This window comes from Mastomys coucha, unplaced genomic scaffold (assembly GCF_008632895.1).
Source record: "Mastomys coucha isolate ucsf_1 unplaced genomic scaffold, UCSF_Mcou_1 pScaffold15, whole genome shotgun sequence".
NCBI classification, from domain to species: Eukaryota; Metazoa; Chordata; class Mammalia; order Rodentia; family Muridae; genus Mastomys; species Mastomys coucha.
The window spans coordinates 8,418,673-8,436,350 of record NW_022196897.1 but is presented as its reverse complement, the minus strand read 5'-3'; the positions used below and the strand labels follow the sequence as shown (position 1 = coordinate 8,436,350).

At 44.4% G+C, this 17,678-nt stretch overlaps 1 protein-coding gene across 15 annotated transcripts in view; it reads right to left on the bottom strand.

The window, feature by feature from the left end:
• Window positions 1-17,678, bottom strand: part of Kiaa1217 (KIAA1217 ortholog) — a 530,454-nt gene that overhangs the window by 159,160 nt on the left and 353,616 nt on the right. For all 15 annotated transcript variants that reach the window (XM_031369130.1, XM_031369124.1, XM_031369139.1 and 12 more), the window contains one exon: window positions 7,742-7,940. In XM_031369130.1, the coding sequence (XP_031224990.1) occupies window positions 7,742-7,940 (199 nt within the window). The remainder of the gene's footprint in view (window positions 1-7,741; window positions 7,941-17,678) is intronic.

Below are 17,678 nucleotides of genomic sequence, written 5' to 3'. Positions count from 1 at the left end.
ATAGCCGGATGCCAGGAACCAATCCAAATTGCTGTCATCCCAGTATCTGTAATCCCATCTAAATATTATGATCTCTATACTTGCTTTCTCTTTGACCAGACAAAAGATTATTGTAGAAAATGGCCAGACAAATATGGGGGCTGCCCATTTTGATCTTGTCAAATACATATGCTGGGATCACAGATCAATCATTTCTTCTATCAACATTGCAAGACACTCTTTCTCTACATACAAGACCCATGGGATTCCAGGTGAGAGACAGGAATTGTTGGTAAGCTCTATTGTAAAAATCAGCCTGGGGCCCCAGTAAGTACCATCCATATCCAGAGAAAATATGTCTCAATTGCCCAACCCCTGGATATCAGAAAAGTAGGGGAGATAGTCAAACACTCCTCTGAGGTCCTTACCTCTTTGACATCACCCCTCATAAATGGCACTAACTTGTCATTTTGCCTTTTACTTCAGTCCTTGACCTTGGCATACCAACTCCTTAATGTCACCAGACCTGGATACTTTAAGGATTGCTGGTTATGTGTACCCCCTGGAACTAACTCACAATTGTCACTTACAGCGTCTCCGGTGATACTGCCAAGTAACATTACCTCACCCTTTGTCAGCTGCCCTGGCTCCAGTGTTGCTGTGACTCCATACCTTACCTCTGTCCCTCTCTTTGGTGTGGCAACCTGTTTTAAGGCCTCTGGGACTCATTCAGTGGGAATGCTGAGCTCTCTAGACTGCAATAGAATCATAACCCTTGATGTATCATCTCTGCCACAATGCCCTATAATCCAAAACACGTCAATTCTTTGTGGCACTCAGGCATATCATCGCCTACCTGCTAGCTGGTCAGGAGTTTGCACATTAGTACTTCTTTTCCCTGAACTGGGAGTAATCCAGGGAAAAGAGCCCCTGCCAATCCCAGTTGTAGAAGAGGACAGTTCAAGCTGTGCCACTCTTGGTTGCTACAGGAATAGCCATAGATGTTAGTACTGGAGTTGCAGGGATAACAACTTCCATGATTCAATATAATACATGCACTTCTCAGTTTCAAAGCGATTTTCAAAAAATGTCTGAAACTGTGCTTACTATCCAAAAACAGAGATGCTTCAGAACAGACGGGGACTAGATGTCCTGACAGCTAAAGAAGGTGGTCTTTGCCTGTTCCTCCAAGAAGAATGCTGCTTCTACGTCAACCAATCCGGGATAGTAAGAAATAAAATCCAGGAGCTACAGTCAGACATAAAAAATTTCAGGGACCGTGAGACCTCCAGTTCTGAGATTTTCGAAAACCCCATATGGAAGTGTACACTCCCATTTGTAACTCCTTTCCTAGTCATCTTCCTGGTGTTATTATTTGCTCCCTGCCTCATTAATCTTGTTTCTACATTTCTTCAATGACAAATACAAAAAATTTCTAACCAAACTATCAATCAGCTCTTGTTACAGGATTACTAGCTGCTGCCCACAGATGAGCCACTGTCCACAGAGGAACCTGAGGCACATGTTTACCAAGTGGATGCCGATGGTGAAAGCCAGCTACCTCTCCATTGACAATGCCCCTAGACAGCAGGAAGTAGCTTAAGAGACATGACGCCCTCGTTCCCTCTTCATCATCGGCTTCCCCTTCCCTTTTTCTTTCCTTCTCTTTATAATATAAAAAAGGGAGGTATGTTAGCATCCAAAGCCTGTGGTGATTCATGGGCGGGGTCTCACAGACCTGTTGCCAGGGCAACAGCCACCATATTCCTACAATCTATTGGGCTCACCTCCCACCTTTACCTGCGGCCACTACGTCAGAACCCATATATATACGGGGAACATCCTCCATCTCTCTTTCTCCCCTTCTCTGTTTCCGAACTACTGCCCCCTCTCTCCCTCTCAATTAAACCTCTTACACGTGGAAACTGTTCAGGCCTAGAGTGTGGTAGGTTCTGATGTGACCTGCCATTCTAACACATCAGTAACCACACTGGGTGACCCACAATGGCCTACAGCTTCAGCCCCAGGGATCTGACACACTCTTCTGACCTCTCAGGCATCTGCACCAGGTGCATGTGTGTGTACACACAGGCATAAAAATAAATCCTGTAAGAATTACCCTTAAAAGATCCCCTTAAAGGGATCCACAATGAAGCTGAATTAAAAAACCTCCTCATATGATCTACAATCCTGCTATCTGGAATTTATTCAAAGAAACCTACACATAGCAGCTTTATTCATAACTATCCAAACTTGAAATCAACCAAGATGTCTATCGGAGGGTGTCTTAGTTTGGATTTTACTGCTGTAAACAGACACCGCTACCAAGGCAACTCTTATAAAAGACAACATTTAATTAGGGCTGGCTTACAGGTTCAGAGGTTCAGTCTATTATCATCAAGGCGGGAGCATGGCAGTGTCTAAGCTGACATGAGGCTGGAGGAGCTGAGAGTTCCACCTCTTGTGCTGGAGGCAGCTAGGAGAAGACTGGCTTCCAGGCAGCTAGGATGAAAGTCTTGAAGCCCATGCCCACGGTGACACACCTACTCCAATAAAGCCACACCTCTTAATAGCACCATTCAAGCGTATTCAAACCATCACAGAGGGTGAATATGGATAAACTGACAGATCTAGATGATGGGATATTATTTAGTGCTAAAGGGAAATTAACTACTAGCAGCAAAAGGACACAGAAGATAGTTAAATGTCTGTTAACTCTGCTGTTAATTGAAAGGGCCAAACTGTCTCATTCTAACTGTAGGATGTCCTAGGAAAATCAAACTCTAACAACAGTGAAAGGAAGGCTCACTTGTGGTCAGGAGTTGGTGAGTAATGAAGGCTAAGCAGGCAGACTACAGAATATCTTTGGGGCAGAGAAAATACTTTCTATTATGTACAGTGGCGATTTCTCATCATTGCCTATCTCACCCCAGAGCATGTATAACACAAACAGTAACCTCTAGGGGTAGCTAGGTACTATTGGTTGTAATGACACAGCAGGGCAGGGGTTTCAGTTAGGTCTCCATTCCCAACTTAAAGTTTTTTTTATTAAGAGGGGAATGTGTGGTCTATGATGAACAGATGATCAAAATTATAAAGATGAAGGTAATGGACGAGCTAATGCGTTTTTATCGGTGGCTCTCAGTTTTCCTAAGGCTGTAAGTCATGGTGATCCTATACCATAAATGATTTCCATTCCTATGTCATAACTGTAAGTGTTGCTGCCGAGTGCTGTTTGAGTTCCTAGGACCATCAGAGATGTGTTTTCCTATGGGTGTTACCCACAGGTTAAGAACTCCTGATATAGCTGATAATATGTTGCGAGGATTCCTCAAGACTGTCAATTCTGGCTGATATGACAACACAGAGATACTCAAGGACAAACAGAGCTTCCAAACAGCACCAACAAGGGTTTACAAGGCCATGCCTGTGAGGCTGGAGGAGGTGTGGAGTGGTGGGTTCTACAGCTACACTTCTAGTCCTGGGACTCTGGGGACTTTTCTGCATGTCTTTGTGTTAAATAAGACCCGACACCAGGGGATTTCCTTAATCAAGGCAAGGCTGAGTAAGGACCTTGGAAAGGAGTGTGTTTGCAGGCTCCTGTTGACTCACATTTCCTCTTCTTTCCACAGAGTCATCAACCCCAGTCAATTGCACTCTGGGTACCAGGTGCATCCCAGAGGAAATTCCAAAATTGGCCACAAGGAGGCAGTCAAGGGCAGCATTAACATGGGTGGCTCAAAGACCTCATTGTCTGAGGCCACATGTAGCCTCCCTCCCTTTCGACAAATTTCTTATGTCTCTCATCTTCTGTCCTCTCCTCTCCCTGTGTCCCTCTGTTTCTCTCCAAAAGTGGAAAATTCACAAGTTCAATGCCCCTTATTGAGGTAACGGAATTGAACCTCTTGAATAAATCTCTAACTTTCTGTGACTATGTGTTTATAGGCACTTTGCAGAAAGACTAGCTTTAGATAGAGGCTGAGCAGTTTACAGAAGCACAGGCAACCAGAAATGTCCCCTCAGGAAACCCTAGAGCAAGGCTGTCAATGATTTGTAGCCTCTAGTCTCTCCACTGGAGGAAGGGTTCTCATGCTGGGCAGGTATCCACCTGCAAGGCCAGCTGCCTTGACAGCCAGAGGAAATCCCTCCCTTGAAGACAAAGGGTCCATTATCCAGCAGGCTCAGGTTCCCAGGGATGGGGGAAGGCACACAGGAGCTTCTTATCTTTACTTTATTTGGCAAAGCAGGGGCAATCTCCACAGAGACCTCACCCCCCACTCCACCACCCCACCCCCTCACACACCCCATTTCCTGCAAAGCACAAAGGAGACATTCCACTCCCAGCCTGGCTCCTGCCTCAGGAATGACTGTAGCTAAGAAAGCACAATGCTCTTTAATCCAGGTGGAAGCTGCAGCTTAGTGAAAAAAGAAGGCTCTGTCTGTCTCCACACCGCCCTGAGCAGTGTTCTCCCAAGTTGCATGCTAGTCCCTGCGGTCCCAGAGATAACATTGTAAGGTGCAGCTAATGAGATCTAGGGCTCACACTTCCTGACTCTGTGATTTAACTGCCAGGTCATAGAAATATACACACACACACACACACACACACACACACACACACTCTATTCCCTGTGGTCTTCTTCCGGTGGTGATGACACATACCTTCAATCCCAGCACTCAGGAGGCAGAGGCAGGTGGATCTTTGTGAGTTTAAAGCCAGCTTGGTATACAGAGCTAGTTAGTTCTAGGACAGCCAGGTCCAACACAATCCAAGCTGGTCTCAAATTTGCTCTGTAACCCACTCTTACTTCACGCTCAAAATCTTTCTGACTTAGCCTTACAAGTACTGGGATTTCCGGTGTGCATGATCACACCCGGCTTGAAATTCAGTGTTAAACACGATACAGAGTGCTTGCTGCTGCAAAGCACATACAGTAAGATTGGAGCAGCAGAGGCATCAGCAGAGGCTCTCCAGCATGGAGGGCAAAGCCACAAACGATCCGTACTTTACAATAACGATGATGGCTTATGAATAACAGGATGTTGATAAGAAGACAATAGAGATGTTAATCGCCTCGACACATTCAGGATCCACTGTGTACTTGTGACAAAACATCACAATGTACCCCCAAAGTACACAGAATTATTCAATCTTAGTTTAAGATTTAATTGGAGATGAAATAATAAAATGGTAGGTGTTTTTAACTTAATCATAATGTACCTTTTATGCCATTTACATTAGCATACTCTACACTGAACCTTGTATGTGTCCAGTTAAAAAGCAAATGAAGGGTTAGAGAGATGGCTCCACAGGTTGAAAATAGTACCTGCCAGGCAAGCCTGATAGCCTGGGGTCAACTCTCAGAACTCACAGAAAACCCCATGAGGTGGCAGGTGGCCATAATCCCAGCACACTTTTTTTTTAATGTTTTTTAAAAAAAAACAATAAAAAAAAAGACTCATTAATAAATAACAATAATAAATAATATGAGTACATTGTAGCTGTCTTCAGACACACCAGAAGAGGGCATCAGATCCATTATAGGTGGTTGTGAGCCGCCATATATGGTTGTTGGGAATTGAACTCAGGACCTCTGGAAGAGCAGCCAGCACTCTTAACCGCTAAGCCATCTCTCCAACCCTGATCTTAGCATGCTTACAGTGAGATCAGAGCTTGCCCAGACACTAGGGCCAGCTATCCTGGAATACTGAACCCAGGAATACTCACTCAGCCTATCACAAACAACACTCTGCCTCTAAAACAAGGTAGGAAGGTTATCTTCTACCTCCTGCAGGCCACAGCGTGTGGGGACCCACACTCACACAGATACACACAAACAACAAAAACAGGAGCAAATAACAATAAACACAACCAGGTAAAATTTTAAAAATACTAGCAGTATTGATAGCATAAGCAACAATGTGCCTTTCAAGGTAGCTAGGGTAATGTCTGAAACCACACAAATAGCACAGCATAGCATAGCATAGCATAGCATTTTTTTCTTGGGCTAGGGCTAGTCTAAATATCCAGAATGGTGTCTAAACGCAGTCTGCTCTGGATATTTTCTGCAACAAGGGAACAAAATCAAGGCAGCAACTCATACCTATCTTCTCCTTATTCTTCCAACAACAGTTTGCTAGGTTTTATGTGGCAGAATTCTGTTGTCTTCTGCATTGACCCCTTATCTGTCCCCTCTTCTCCCAACTCTACCTGTCTGCCAACACAAGTATTAGGTGAAACCCTTAAAATGTTGGGGGACAGTACACGAAACACCAGCACAGACGGCAAGAAGATCTACACCCTGTAACCTGTACATTTTGTTAAGGGGGTGAGAAAGGTAACAGAAGATAAAAAGTGAACTTCTAATTCAGGGGACGAATAGCTGAAGTAAAGGCAAAAAGAGATCTTTTACCTCTTGGTAACACTGGTTAGAAGGAATGCCGTGCACCGAACCTGAAAAGCCCCTCATTTATGTTCTCAAACCAGGAGGAGAAAGGAGCCTGACATGTCCAGAGAGGCTAAGAAAAGCCCCTCTCAGGGTTCACACCCCAACCACTGTACCTTCTGAGATCGACCATGGTGTGGTCTGCGGGGTGAGAATGGGCTCCTTCTACTTCACCCCTTGGTTATTCCCTTGTCAGGGAAACTGGAAAGCACTCCCAATGTGATGGCTAAAGTAGAAAATACTAGACAATTCAGAGTGAGCCCAGCCAGAAACAGCTTGGGCTTCGGCAAGAATTAACACAAGTCTTAGTCACGATGAATACTGCTATGATGAAACACCATAAGCAAAGCAAGTAGGGGCAGACAAGGTTTAATTGGCTTACACTTCCACACCATTGTTCATCATGGAATGAAGTCAGGACAAGAACTCAAAAAGGGTAGGAAGCTGAGAGCAGCAGCTGATGCAGAGGCCAGAGAAAGGTGCTGCTTACCAGCTTGCCCCGCATGACTTTATCAGCCTGCTTCCTGCTTCCTTGTAGAACCCGGAACTACCAGCCCAGGGATGGCACACCCATAATGATGTGAGTCCTCCTGCGTCAATAGCTAAGAAAATGCCCCATAGGCTTGCTCATAGCCTGATTTTATAGAGGCATTTTCTCAACTGAGACTCCTTCCTCTCCAAAGACTCTAGCTTGTTATCAGGGTGACATAAAACTAGCCTGCACAACTTGATATTCATTTTTCTTTAGATCAAAAAGTCCTCACAAAGGCCTATAGGTACATGGCTTGTCTACCAGCCTGCACCAGTCCTAGGAGATGATGGCACCCTGGGACAGTGGAGCCACGTGAAGGAAAGGTCACTTGAGACCCTTGGCCCTTCCTTTCCCTATCGGCATCCCAACCATAGCTCTGTTCTACCACATACTCCACCATAATGCCTGTTCTCCCTATAGGAGTTAAACGGTAGATTAGGGAATGAGAGCATTCTTCCTGCTGTTAGGTGAGCCATTTTGCTCCTCTACAATTATTGCCTTCCCACAGGCCCAAAAGGGAAGCAACAGAGCCAGCCAAACATGAACTAAAATCTTTAAAACAGTGAGCCAAAATAAATCTTTCTGCCTTAGGCAACAATATGTAGGGTAATTGTCAGTGATGGAAAGCTAACACAATATTCAACCAGAGATGTCTTCTAGGGTCAACATTTGCAGAGTAAGATCAAACTGATATCTGAGTCCAAGGGCAAATGCTCAGAAGCATAAAGACATGGACATGCAGTAAGACAGAGAGAGGCATGTGAAACTGCCTTTTGAAGCTTACCCAGGGATCTTTCCTTTGTTTGATTGGTCGACCTCACCACGGGAAGGCTCGCCCGAGTCCGACTGCCTCTAGCAAAAGGGCTTGGTACTTCTCCCTCAGACATGGCTTCCAAAGAGTCACCAGATGTCTCTGATAAATGCTCAACTGGATCCCCCAAATTGGGAGGTTGAGGACTGTGGGACAGCTTGGGACTTTTTGTCTGCAAAAGATATTTTAAAAGAAAGTGTTATTACTATAAGAAAGCATTATTTATTATTTATTAATATTAATTTATTGCCATGATATTTCTGATGCCAGCTCTGGGCAGGAAGAAAACCACCATAAGGTTAGCTTTAGGAGTCAGTAGTATACATCCCTGGAAAAAAATGTCCTTGATGATCCTATTATAAATTATAATCACTAGATATCTACGTTATAAATGGCATAGAATGGGGACAAGCCTGCACTAGGAAAGATTGGTGGAGAATCATTACCTTTGCCAAACAGATTCTCATAGTTAAGGCATAACAGCTGGGACCGTGCACCTCTCTGTGTACCCAATGAGGGTATTAGGCTCACACTAGGGTAAACTGGTCTTCACAGTTTTCTGTAAAGAACTGATGTCAGAAGCTAGAGAGATGGCTCAAGGGTTAACATCCACTGGCCATGACATAAAATTAGCCACATCATGTTCACCATGGAATGAAGTCAGGCAGGAACTCAAATGAGGCACAAACCAGGAGGCAGGAGCTGATGATGGACCCAGGTTCAGTTCTTAGGACATACAGAGCAGCACATAACCACCTGTACCTCCAGTTCTAGGGGATACCTTCTTCTGGCATCTACAGGTCTTAGTCCTTCAACAGTCATACACAGACATACATGCAGCCACACACTAATATACATATATTAAATTAAATTAAATTAAATTAAATTAAACTTGCTCAGGCATGGTGGCTTAATCTTAGCACTCGGCAGAGGCAGAGGCAGAGGCAGAGGCAGAGGCAGAGGCAGAGGCAGAGGTAGAGGCAGAGGCAGAGGCAGAGGCAGAGGCAGGGAGGTGTATGAATTTAAGGCCAGCCTGGTCTACAGAGTGCATCCAGACCAGCCAGGGCAACACAGAGAAACCCTGTCTCCCCAAACCAAACTAACCAAACAAACAAATCAAAACAACAAACAAGGCAAACAAAAATGTGTTTATAATTCTATAAGCTACACAGTGAAGGAGATGTTAATATCACCGTTAGCTGTTTCTTTTCTGAGGCAGAGGACACTCAGTAAGTTGTCTAGTTTTGTTTTTATCTCCCTTGCTAAACTGCAGACAAATAATAACCATACGTGCACACTGCCTAATATAATTCCACTGTGAACTACTTGTTTGCACTGCTATGCTAGGGAGGAAGTACGTCAAATGTCCATTAACTGTTAATAGACAATACTCCCTGAACACAAACCATGGGGGTGAGTACTGTCCAGAAATCAGGATTTTAAGCACTAGGAGATGTCAAACAGCTCCTGAATTAATTGGTGATGTGTATGGAGAACCATAAATAACCCAAGGGCATTATGATAAATAATAAATATGAATTGTGTGGAAAATCATTCACATTTCAATGAATATCCATCAGAACTCTACTTCTATGTTCCAGGCACCATGCTTGGGACTAAGGAGAGAATGGTGCAGCATACAGACATGGCTTTCTTCCCCACAGTGTCTATAACCCATAAGGAGGCATACATCAAAAAGAAGGGAGAAGACTGGGTGTGGTGGTGCACACCTTTAGTTCAAGCACTTGGAAGGTGGAGACCACGAATATTAGAGTGAGGACACCCTAGTCTACAGAATGAGTTCCAGGACAGCCAGGCCTACACAGATGAGTCCTGACTCTAAAATCACTGAGAGAGACGGGGTACAGTGGGAGGATGTTTGTCGTCCACGATTGGTGGCAGAAGTCGGCGCGTGTATGTAGAGTCAGAAACATGTACATGTTAATATATAGGAAGAAAGAAATTGGAGAAAGGGTCCAAGCCAGAGTATAAGGGAAAAAGAGAGAAATACATTCTGGTTGTGTGGACCAGCTTGTGCAAAGTCCATGGGACAGAAAGAAGCTGTGGGCCTGGTCATTTATGCAGGAGAGAGCAAGAGGAATCACAGTAACAATTCTCACCTGACTGAAAGTGAGAATGGCACTGACTATTCAGACAGGGAAAGGGGTGAATGGTGGCAGGAAAAAGATGCTTTTCTAGATCACAGTGGCTGCTGGATAGAGACTGGGGATAATGATACAGGCCGAAGGGCAGAGAGGAGGAGCTACGGAACTTGGCCAACCCTAGAAAATAGACACATGGTCTCAATCTGCCCGTCTCCCCTGGGCCAATGCTGACCTACACCACATGACTCCAGCCACCTTGTGGGAGGCAAACTGATCTAGAATAACCATGCGGCTGACTTTACTGAGATTCCGAAGTGGCTGGGGGTGTGAGTGGGGGGTAGTGGTAGGGTACAGGCTATTTCCAAGAGCCTGTTGGTTTGTTGCATTCCTTGATTTCCTTCATGCTGCGTGAAAACGCCAGTCTATCGGGCTCTTAACCTCAAGGCACCGAGGCTTCCTTGGGGGTGATCTGCACAGTTACCGGGAGCCCTGCCGTCCAGTCATCTGCACTTGTTTTACACTCCACTGGGTATATCTCGAGGCTTTTTTTACTTAAATCAAGAGATACTGAAAATTATGTTGCCTTTTCTGCTTTAATGATTTAGCTATTAATCCTTGAGTGAAGCCACAATTGTATGTGATACCTGTTAGTTCAGCTAGACTCCTCCCAGGGACCTAGGCTTGCATCCTCTCTCTCTCGCTTTCTGTCTCTGGCCTCTCTCTATTTCTCTCTTTCTGCTGTTCTCTGCCCCCATTTCTGTGCTTCTATCCCTTTCCAGGTCCCCACTCCCTTCCCTTCCCCCACAATAAACTTCTGTTAAATCAGGCCTGCCACATGGCGTGATTTCTCAGGGGGGCACCTTGGCCTAAGCCTGCCAGATACCGCCCGCTGTTGCTGCATTTATATTTCATAATACTACTACTAAGGGACTTTTATAAAGATGGCATCTTCTCCTATTGCATTACCCAGACAGCCACACTTCGCTGCACCACACAGGACCCTCCCACAGTGGGACACATAAAGTCAGTTCATCCCCTTCTGTGACCTGCAGGGATGTGCCTTCTAGAGATGCCTGCACATCCAAATGAAACTCAGCCATTACAAGCCGATGAGACTACGAACCAAGATTCCAGCCAGAAACAATGCCATTAACAGGCAAATCGCCCCTTTAGGTTTGTTTTCATGTGCAAGCTTCCAAAGCAAATTATTTCCCAATTTACTTTTTATGAAGTTGGCTTCTATTATGGTGAAGTGATAGTCTTCATGACTGTTTTTCTTTCAGTTTGGGATTAAACCAAGCACATTATCCAACTAGGAAAATAGCTCTAAATCTTACTCACCTACCTCACCAAGATGTGGAGAAATGACTGTGGTTACCAATGACCGAGCCGCTTAGTTATCTCAAACTAGATGTGCTCTACCAAGAGAGGCAGAGAGGTGAAGAAGAAAGATTCATTTAGCCCAGCAAAACAGCAAGTAACAATACTCCTTTGAGCCTTATGAGCATTTGCCATCTCTCCTGTAGATGTCCCAGCATCCTATGGTTGGCACAATGCATGTGATAAGCTGCTATTTTCCATTGCAAAAGGCAATAATCCTTGAAGAAAATGAACCATCAAATCTCTATTTCTTGTTCAGGGTCATCACAGTAGTAAGTAAATATAAAAATAGAGATGAAAGGGCTGATATCTTTTCTAACTTTTTATATATAAACTATTTGGTTCTAAATGTATACTTCTCTTGATTTTTACGTCATTCAGTTCCTTGTTGCAAACTTTCCCTGCACATTAGCAGTTTCCTCAAATACTGCACCTTCCTCTCAGATGATAACTTACTGCTGAGACATCCTCAGCTCGCAGAAAAGGCAATGGAAATGGCTGGCACTGGTATTAGATAGTTCATGATCTGCTATATTGAAAAAGGATACACTTGGGCTACACCCAACATATAAGCTGGGGAGAGGGTTTGCCTCACAGATAAAACTCTGGGCTCAATTCTAAAGATGACATGAGCTGTGCATGGCGACACCCCGTAACACTCGAGAGGTGGAGGTAGGAGACTCAGAAGTTCAAAGTCTTCAGCTACATAGCCAATTCAAGTATGAGGTTAGCCTAGGACTATCTCCAAAATAAACAACAAAACAGAACCACCTATCTGTAACATATAAACAAGAAGAGCCCTGTGGGCATGGCACTGTGAGGGCAGGAGAGAAGATTCGCAGGCATAAGAAATGGGGGTGTTGGGCTGGAGAGATGGTTCAGCGGGTAAGAGCATTGACTGCTCTTCTGAAGGTCCTGAGTTCAAATGCCAGCAACCACATGGTGGCTCACAACCACCCATAATGAGATCTGACACCCTCTTCTGGAGTGTCTGAAGGCAGCTACAGTGTACTTATATAATAAATAAGTAAATCTTAAAAAAAAAAAAGAAATGGGGGTGTTGAGGACAGATCAGTGGCTGGATGCTTGCAAAGAACACTTGAGGTTCTGGGACTTATCCTCAACATTGCAATGTTAAAAATAAAAATTAAAAGTGGCTTGGAAGAGTAGAACTTGAGTGGGGGAGATGTTGGGTTGCTGTGAGCCTTTCCCCTAATTGGGACCAATCAGTACCCACCTAAGCATGATGAAACCAATCAAGTTCTTCTTCTTAGAAACCATCATGGGTCAGGGAATTTACTGGGTGATTATGAAACAGATAAAAGAAGTGACAAGAAAGAGGACTGAGAGGAGGGACCACGCAGACTTGTGGTAGCTCACGGATGAGAGGTAGCAGGCCCATTGTATAGGCAAGCAGTTCTAGGGCTTTCAGCTTCCAGTCACTGGTGGGAGTGGGGTATGTCACAGAGTGGGGCTTATAGCTAGTTCTGCCCTTAGTTCCAGTTTTGTTCTTTCACTGTTTCCAGAAGATTCTACATCTCATTAGCAAATGATACTGTAAAACCAATTTTAGTAGTCCCTCCCTCCTGCCTAGATGTGGTGCTACTCAGATTTATAACATGAGGGACACGGGGAGAGCACTTAACTCTCTGGAGACCAAGCAAATAGCATCAAGCAGCTAGGGGGGATTAGAATATAGAGGGGCACTGTTTAGCTTCCAAAAGTCTGATGCAATGAAAAACAACAGTTAAAAGAGATCCTGCCTTAAGTGTATGACCTGGGTTTAAACTCTAGAACAAACCAAACCAAACTCACACCCCTTACTAGTCATTTTATATATATATTACATGTGTATATATCACATATGTATATATAAAAGTATATATATACATATATATATATATATGTATATATATATAATAGGAATAGGGCCTGGGGAGATGGCTCAGCTGGGAATGTATTCTCATCATAAGCACCTGGACCCGAGTTCCGTTCCCCAGCACTCGTGTAAAAGCTGGCACAGTGCTCCATGTCCATCATCCTAACACATGTGATGTAGGGCCAGGTGGATCCAGTGGCTTCCCAGCTAACTAGTTGGCAAGCTTCAGGTTCTCTGAGAGACCCCATCTCAACAAAAACCAAGGTTGGTAACAACTGAAGAAAACATCTGATGTTGACTTCTGGCCTCAACATGTATATAAACACATGTGCATCTACTCACAAACATGTATGTGTAAATACACGGTGTGAGGGGTGGACTTAATGCTCCCTAAGAGGGAGGCAGCCTACTCCCAGGATTTTGTATTTTGGCCTCATTTTGTTTAAGATGAAGACTTTTCTGGACCTTGTATGGTCCAGTTCTGCTGCCTCTGCTGTGGAACTGAGGGCTAGCCCCAGCTCTAGAAGATGCAGGTGATGATGGGAACCCTCTGTGGACCACTCAAGCATTTTCACCAAGTACCTCAATCCTGCAAATACAAATGAGAACATGCTGGTATGTGCAGTCACGTCAACCAATCCACTTACCCTTCCTAAAGTGTGTTCTTCCTTAAGGAGGACTTTGATGGTGTGGGGGGATTCATAGGGCCCTCTCCCACATCTTTATCTACAACTCTCTGACTAAATTTCCATACATCTCTTCCTGATGACAAGAGAAGGTGGAGGGAAGGGAACTACCATCCCGGGTTCCTATTGCCCTGGACCAGATGGCTCATATGTGGTAATCTCATTTAGCCATCTCGTAGCTTCATTACAGTACTTACTACTGCAAAATCAGTGCCTAAGCCTTGTACACTGAACTAGCAGATGACGGACCCCAAGCCCAGCATTTAGGTTATGAATCTGCTTCTCATTGCTGAATTACTTAACCATAACTCAGAGATGCTGGCTTTGGGTCACCTTTTACCAAGAATTGGTCAACATATAACCTTTACTGGGTCACAGTTGGCTTATGTGTTCCTATTGAAAATTCCTTTTTCAACAAGGGGAGTCAACACATTATTCAAACACATCAGACAATACATCATGCAAAGAAGAAAATGTACTGTCACCCAGCAGAAAAGACTAGCTAAGACATCCTACATGCTATTGCCTCTACAGTACCTGCTCTGTATATACATGTGTCTGGGCCATGGTTAGATCTTCTTATCAGCACTACCTCTAGAGAATGCTGTGCCTGCCTCTCATCACATCCCTCCAACATCCACCGCAAGCTAGATGCTTTGCTAGGGTTTCAGGCTTATGCTTACTCTGTGTGTGTGTGTGTGTGTGTGTGTGTGTGTGTGTGTGTGTGTGTGTGTGTGTGTGTGAGAGAGAGAGAGAGAGAGAGAGAGAGAGAGAGAGATTGCTGCATTAAAATACTACAGCCAAAGAGGAAAGGAAATCAAAGATTAATCATCAATGACTGCTTTTCCTTTCTCATTTTCAGACCTTTTAAACTCTAAACGAAAATGCTGAGGTCCAGCAAAACAAACCCGAAACTAAACTTTCTGTGATATGCAAATTGCCGAGAACAGTGCGATGTCTGGTTGGCCAAGGTATTCAGATCACAATCTGTTTTGAAAAGAACAATCAACATTGCCTTAATGAACTTTTCCATCATCCAAGTGAATGCCCAGTTTGCCACAGAGTACTCAGAAACACAACACAAATATATTCAGAAGGACTCACTCCTGGAACTTGTTGATTATCTCCTTCACTGAGTCAGCTGAATCAGGACACCTTGCTCTTGAGAAACTTTCAAATCGCCCTCATCAAAATTCTCACTGGAGCTGCTGAGAGCCACCTAACTGCTAACAAACTACGTATTATCATGTAATGAGTCAAGCAGGGGTCCAGCTCTCCTCCCCCATTCTCAGTCCAGTAACACTTCATCTTGGAAGAAAATTTAGTTACCAGGAAGGCCCCCACCCTTTTCTTTACATCAGAACTCTTTGAGTTTGTAACAGGAGATGGGAAGGAAGACAAAGAGCTTGGTAAAGCACACCAGACTCCTCCTGGGCTTTTGTCCTTACAGACACCCACCCTGGTGGAAGCATCCACCCAGGTCTTTCTCATCCAGGCCAGGCATATGCCATTCTCAGCTGAGTTCTGAAACCCCAAAGCCAGGAGACCTTTGGGAGCAGCCAGCCTAGAGCTTTGCATGGCTTCTTGCTTTTTCCCACAACTTCAGTGACTCTCGGAAAAAAAATCAGAGCCTAGACCACTTGGGTTCCTCAGCAGCATCCTTATGATGATGGTTGGAGGAGGGGGCACATGGGAACTGCAGTGTAAATGTAAGAAAGAAGTATGGGCTAGACCAATGTTGTGACTATCAGATGGTCTCAACTCTAGAGACCCAGAGAAATGGTTGTGGAGGCAAATAAACCAGCCTTTAAAAAAAAAAAAAAAAAAAAAGATGGGCAAAGACACAAAGAGCCCTGCTGCCAATCAAGAAGAAGGCACAAACCCACTCAAGATGGAGTGCTTGGTGTCTTCCTGGGTGTTTCATGTTGGGAATCAGGACACAGGACAGGTTTCCAGCAACTCGGTACTTTCAGCCTCATCTATAGGAAATGGGAGTTTAAGTTCAAGCCCTTGTGTGAATGCCAACTTGCAACTCTTCTGAGGGTCTTTAGCTACCTCTCCTTGAGCTCTGAAAAGTCAGTATTCCGCTCTCTTGTTTGAACAAAGGCTACTAGTTTTTCCCTAGGATTTATTTTGATGGATTTTCCATGATAAATTGTGCCCATGCCCTGTTTCTTCAAGGCTCGTATATCAATGCTTTCCTCCCTCTTCCGCAGAGAGTGCCCAGACATTATTCACATTTTTCACCTGTGAAAACATCCATGTTTGGTCTGGAGTGAAACTCGACAATTCAGCAGTGGAACGAGGTACAACTGCATCTTCTCTTTTAGTCTCCTCTCCTTGTGTGCACTATTTCACTGTTGGATCAGAAGGATGTGGGGGCAAATGTGCCAACCACTCGCACCCCACAGACAGCCTGCCCAGAGCCATCACAGACATCCGAGAGACAAGCCACCTATGGTCATGAGCAAGGGTGGGGCCTTCTGCCTCAGCCATGCAAGTCCCTTTCTACAGATGCAGCAAGACAGATGACAAGGACAGCTCTGGAACAAAGAGGTGTGTCCTTGTCCTTTAAACAGAGATGCCCAATGTTTTGACATATAAACATGACACTGTCAACTTCCAATGTGTTACATTACCTGCATGCTGCAGCAGGGTACATATGCCTGTAAAGAATACCAGGCTATAGACATGATCTCCACAGAGCGTCTTTCATGTTGGTTTCATCTTTTCATGTCCAACCCTATCAGTCACAGGAAAATGAGATACAACAATGTTTCGCTTAGATTTTAAAAACAAGAAAAAACACTTTTGCCTCATGAAGTATGAATAGGCATTTCCTTATCATATAAGAAGAATTTTCTACGTGGGTAGTGGTGGTGCATGCCTATAATCCCAGCACTTGGGAGGCAGAGGAAGGTGGATTTCTGAGTTCAAGGCCAGCCTGGTCTACAAGAGTGAGTTCCAGGATAGCCAGAGCTATACAGAGAAACCCTGTCTCGAAAAAAACAAACAAAAAAACAAAAAACAAAAATAAGAGAAGAATTTTCTAAAACACAGCCTGTTAGAAAGGGAGCTACTGGAGACTTTCAGCCAGTCACAGGACTGACATTTGGAAATGTGCTTTTTCTTTTGGTGAGGGTTCCCTTTACTGGATTCTGTCTGTAATCAATCGCTGCATCCTTTCCCTCCTCAATCTGAAACAAGCAATGTATGCATAACAAACAGGCAAGGGCTTGAGCAAACCACGTGGCTCCACAGTCTCCACTGGCCTCTGCTGGAATTCTCAGCTGCAGATGCTACTGGAATTCAGAGGCAAGAATGCACTTGAAATGCTTTGGGATAAAAGGTGTCAGCTAGGACTGTTCTTACTCCAGGAATGAAAGGAGAGGGACCTGCTTGCAGGCTTTGAAATTCTGAATAGAATACAATCTGAGCTGAAGACTCACCTTGCAAGCCTCCTGGTGAAAGCCATTAGGACCCCACATGTTTGCCTTTCAGTGGATGTGAGGCCCTAGGCTGGGGGTGGAATCCCTAAAGATTAATTGAATTGTTGTGGAACCAATCTGGTTATTTTTCCTCTAGTAGCAAAGGCCCAACCTCAGCAGAAGGCACAGAAAGTATCTTGGGAACTCTTCCCTCCCAGCTGGGGATGGCCACACCCTCTCCAAATATCTCAGAGAGTTTTTGCTCTTCCTTGCAAGCATACACTGCACACCCACCCGCAGCCAAACCCACCCTCTTATACACTCTTCTCTACCGCCACCATCATGATCACCACATGCTCAATTTCACTGCAGAGAGTTTCAATGAAAACAAAACAAAACTCCCCCAAACAAACAAACAAACAAACAAATCTA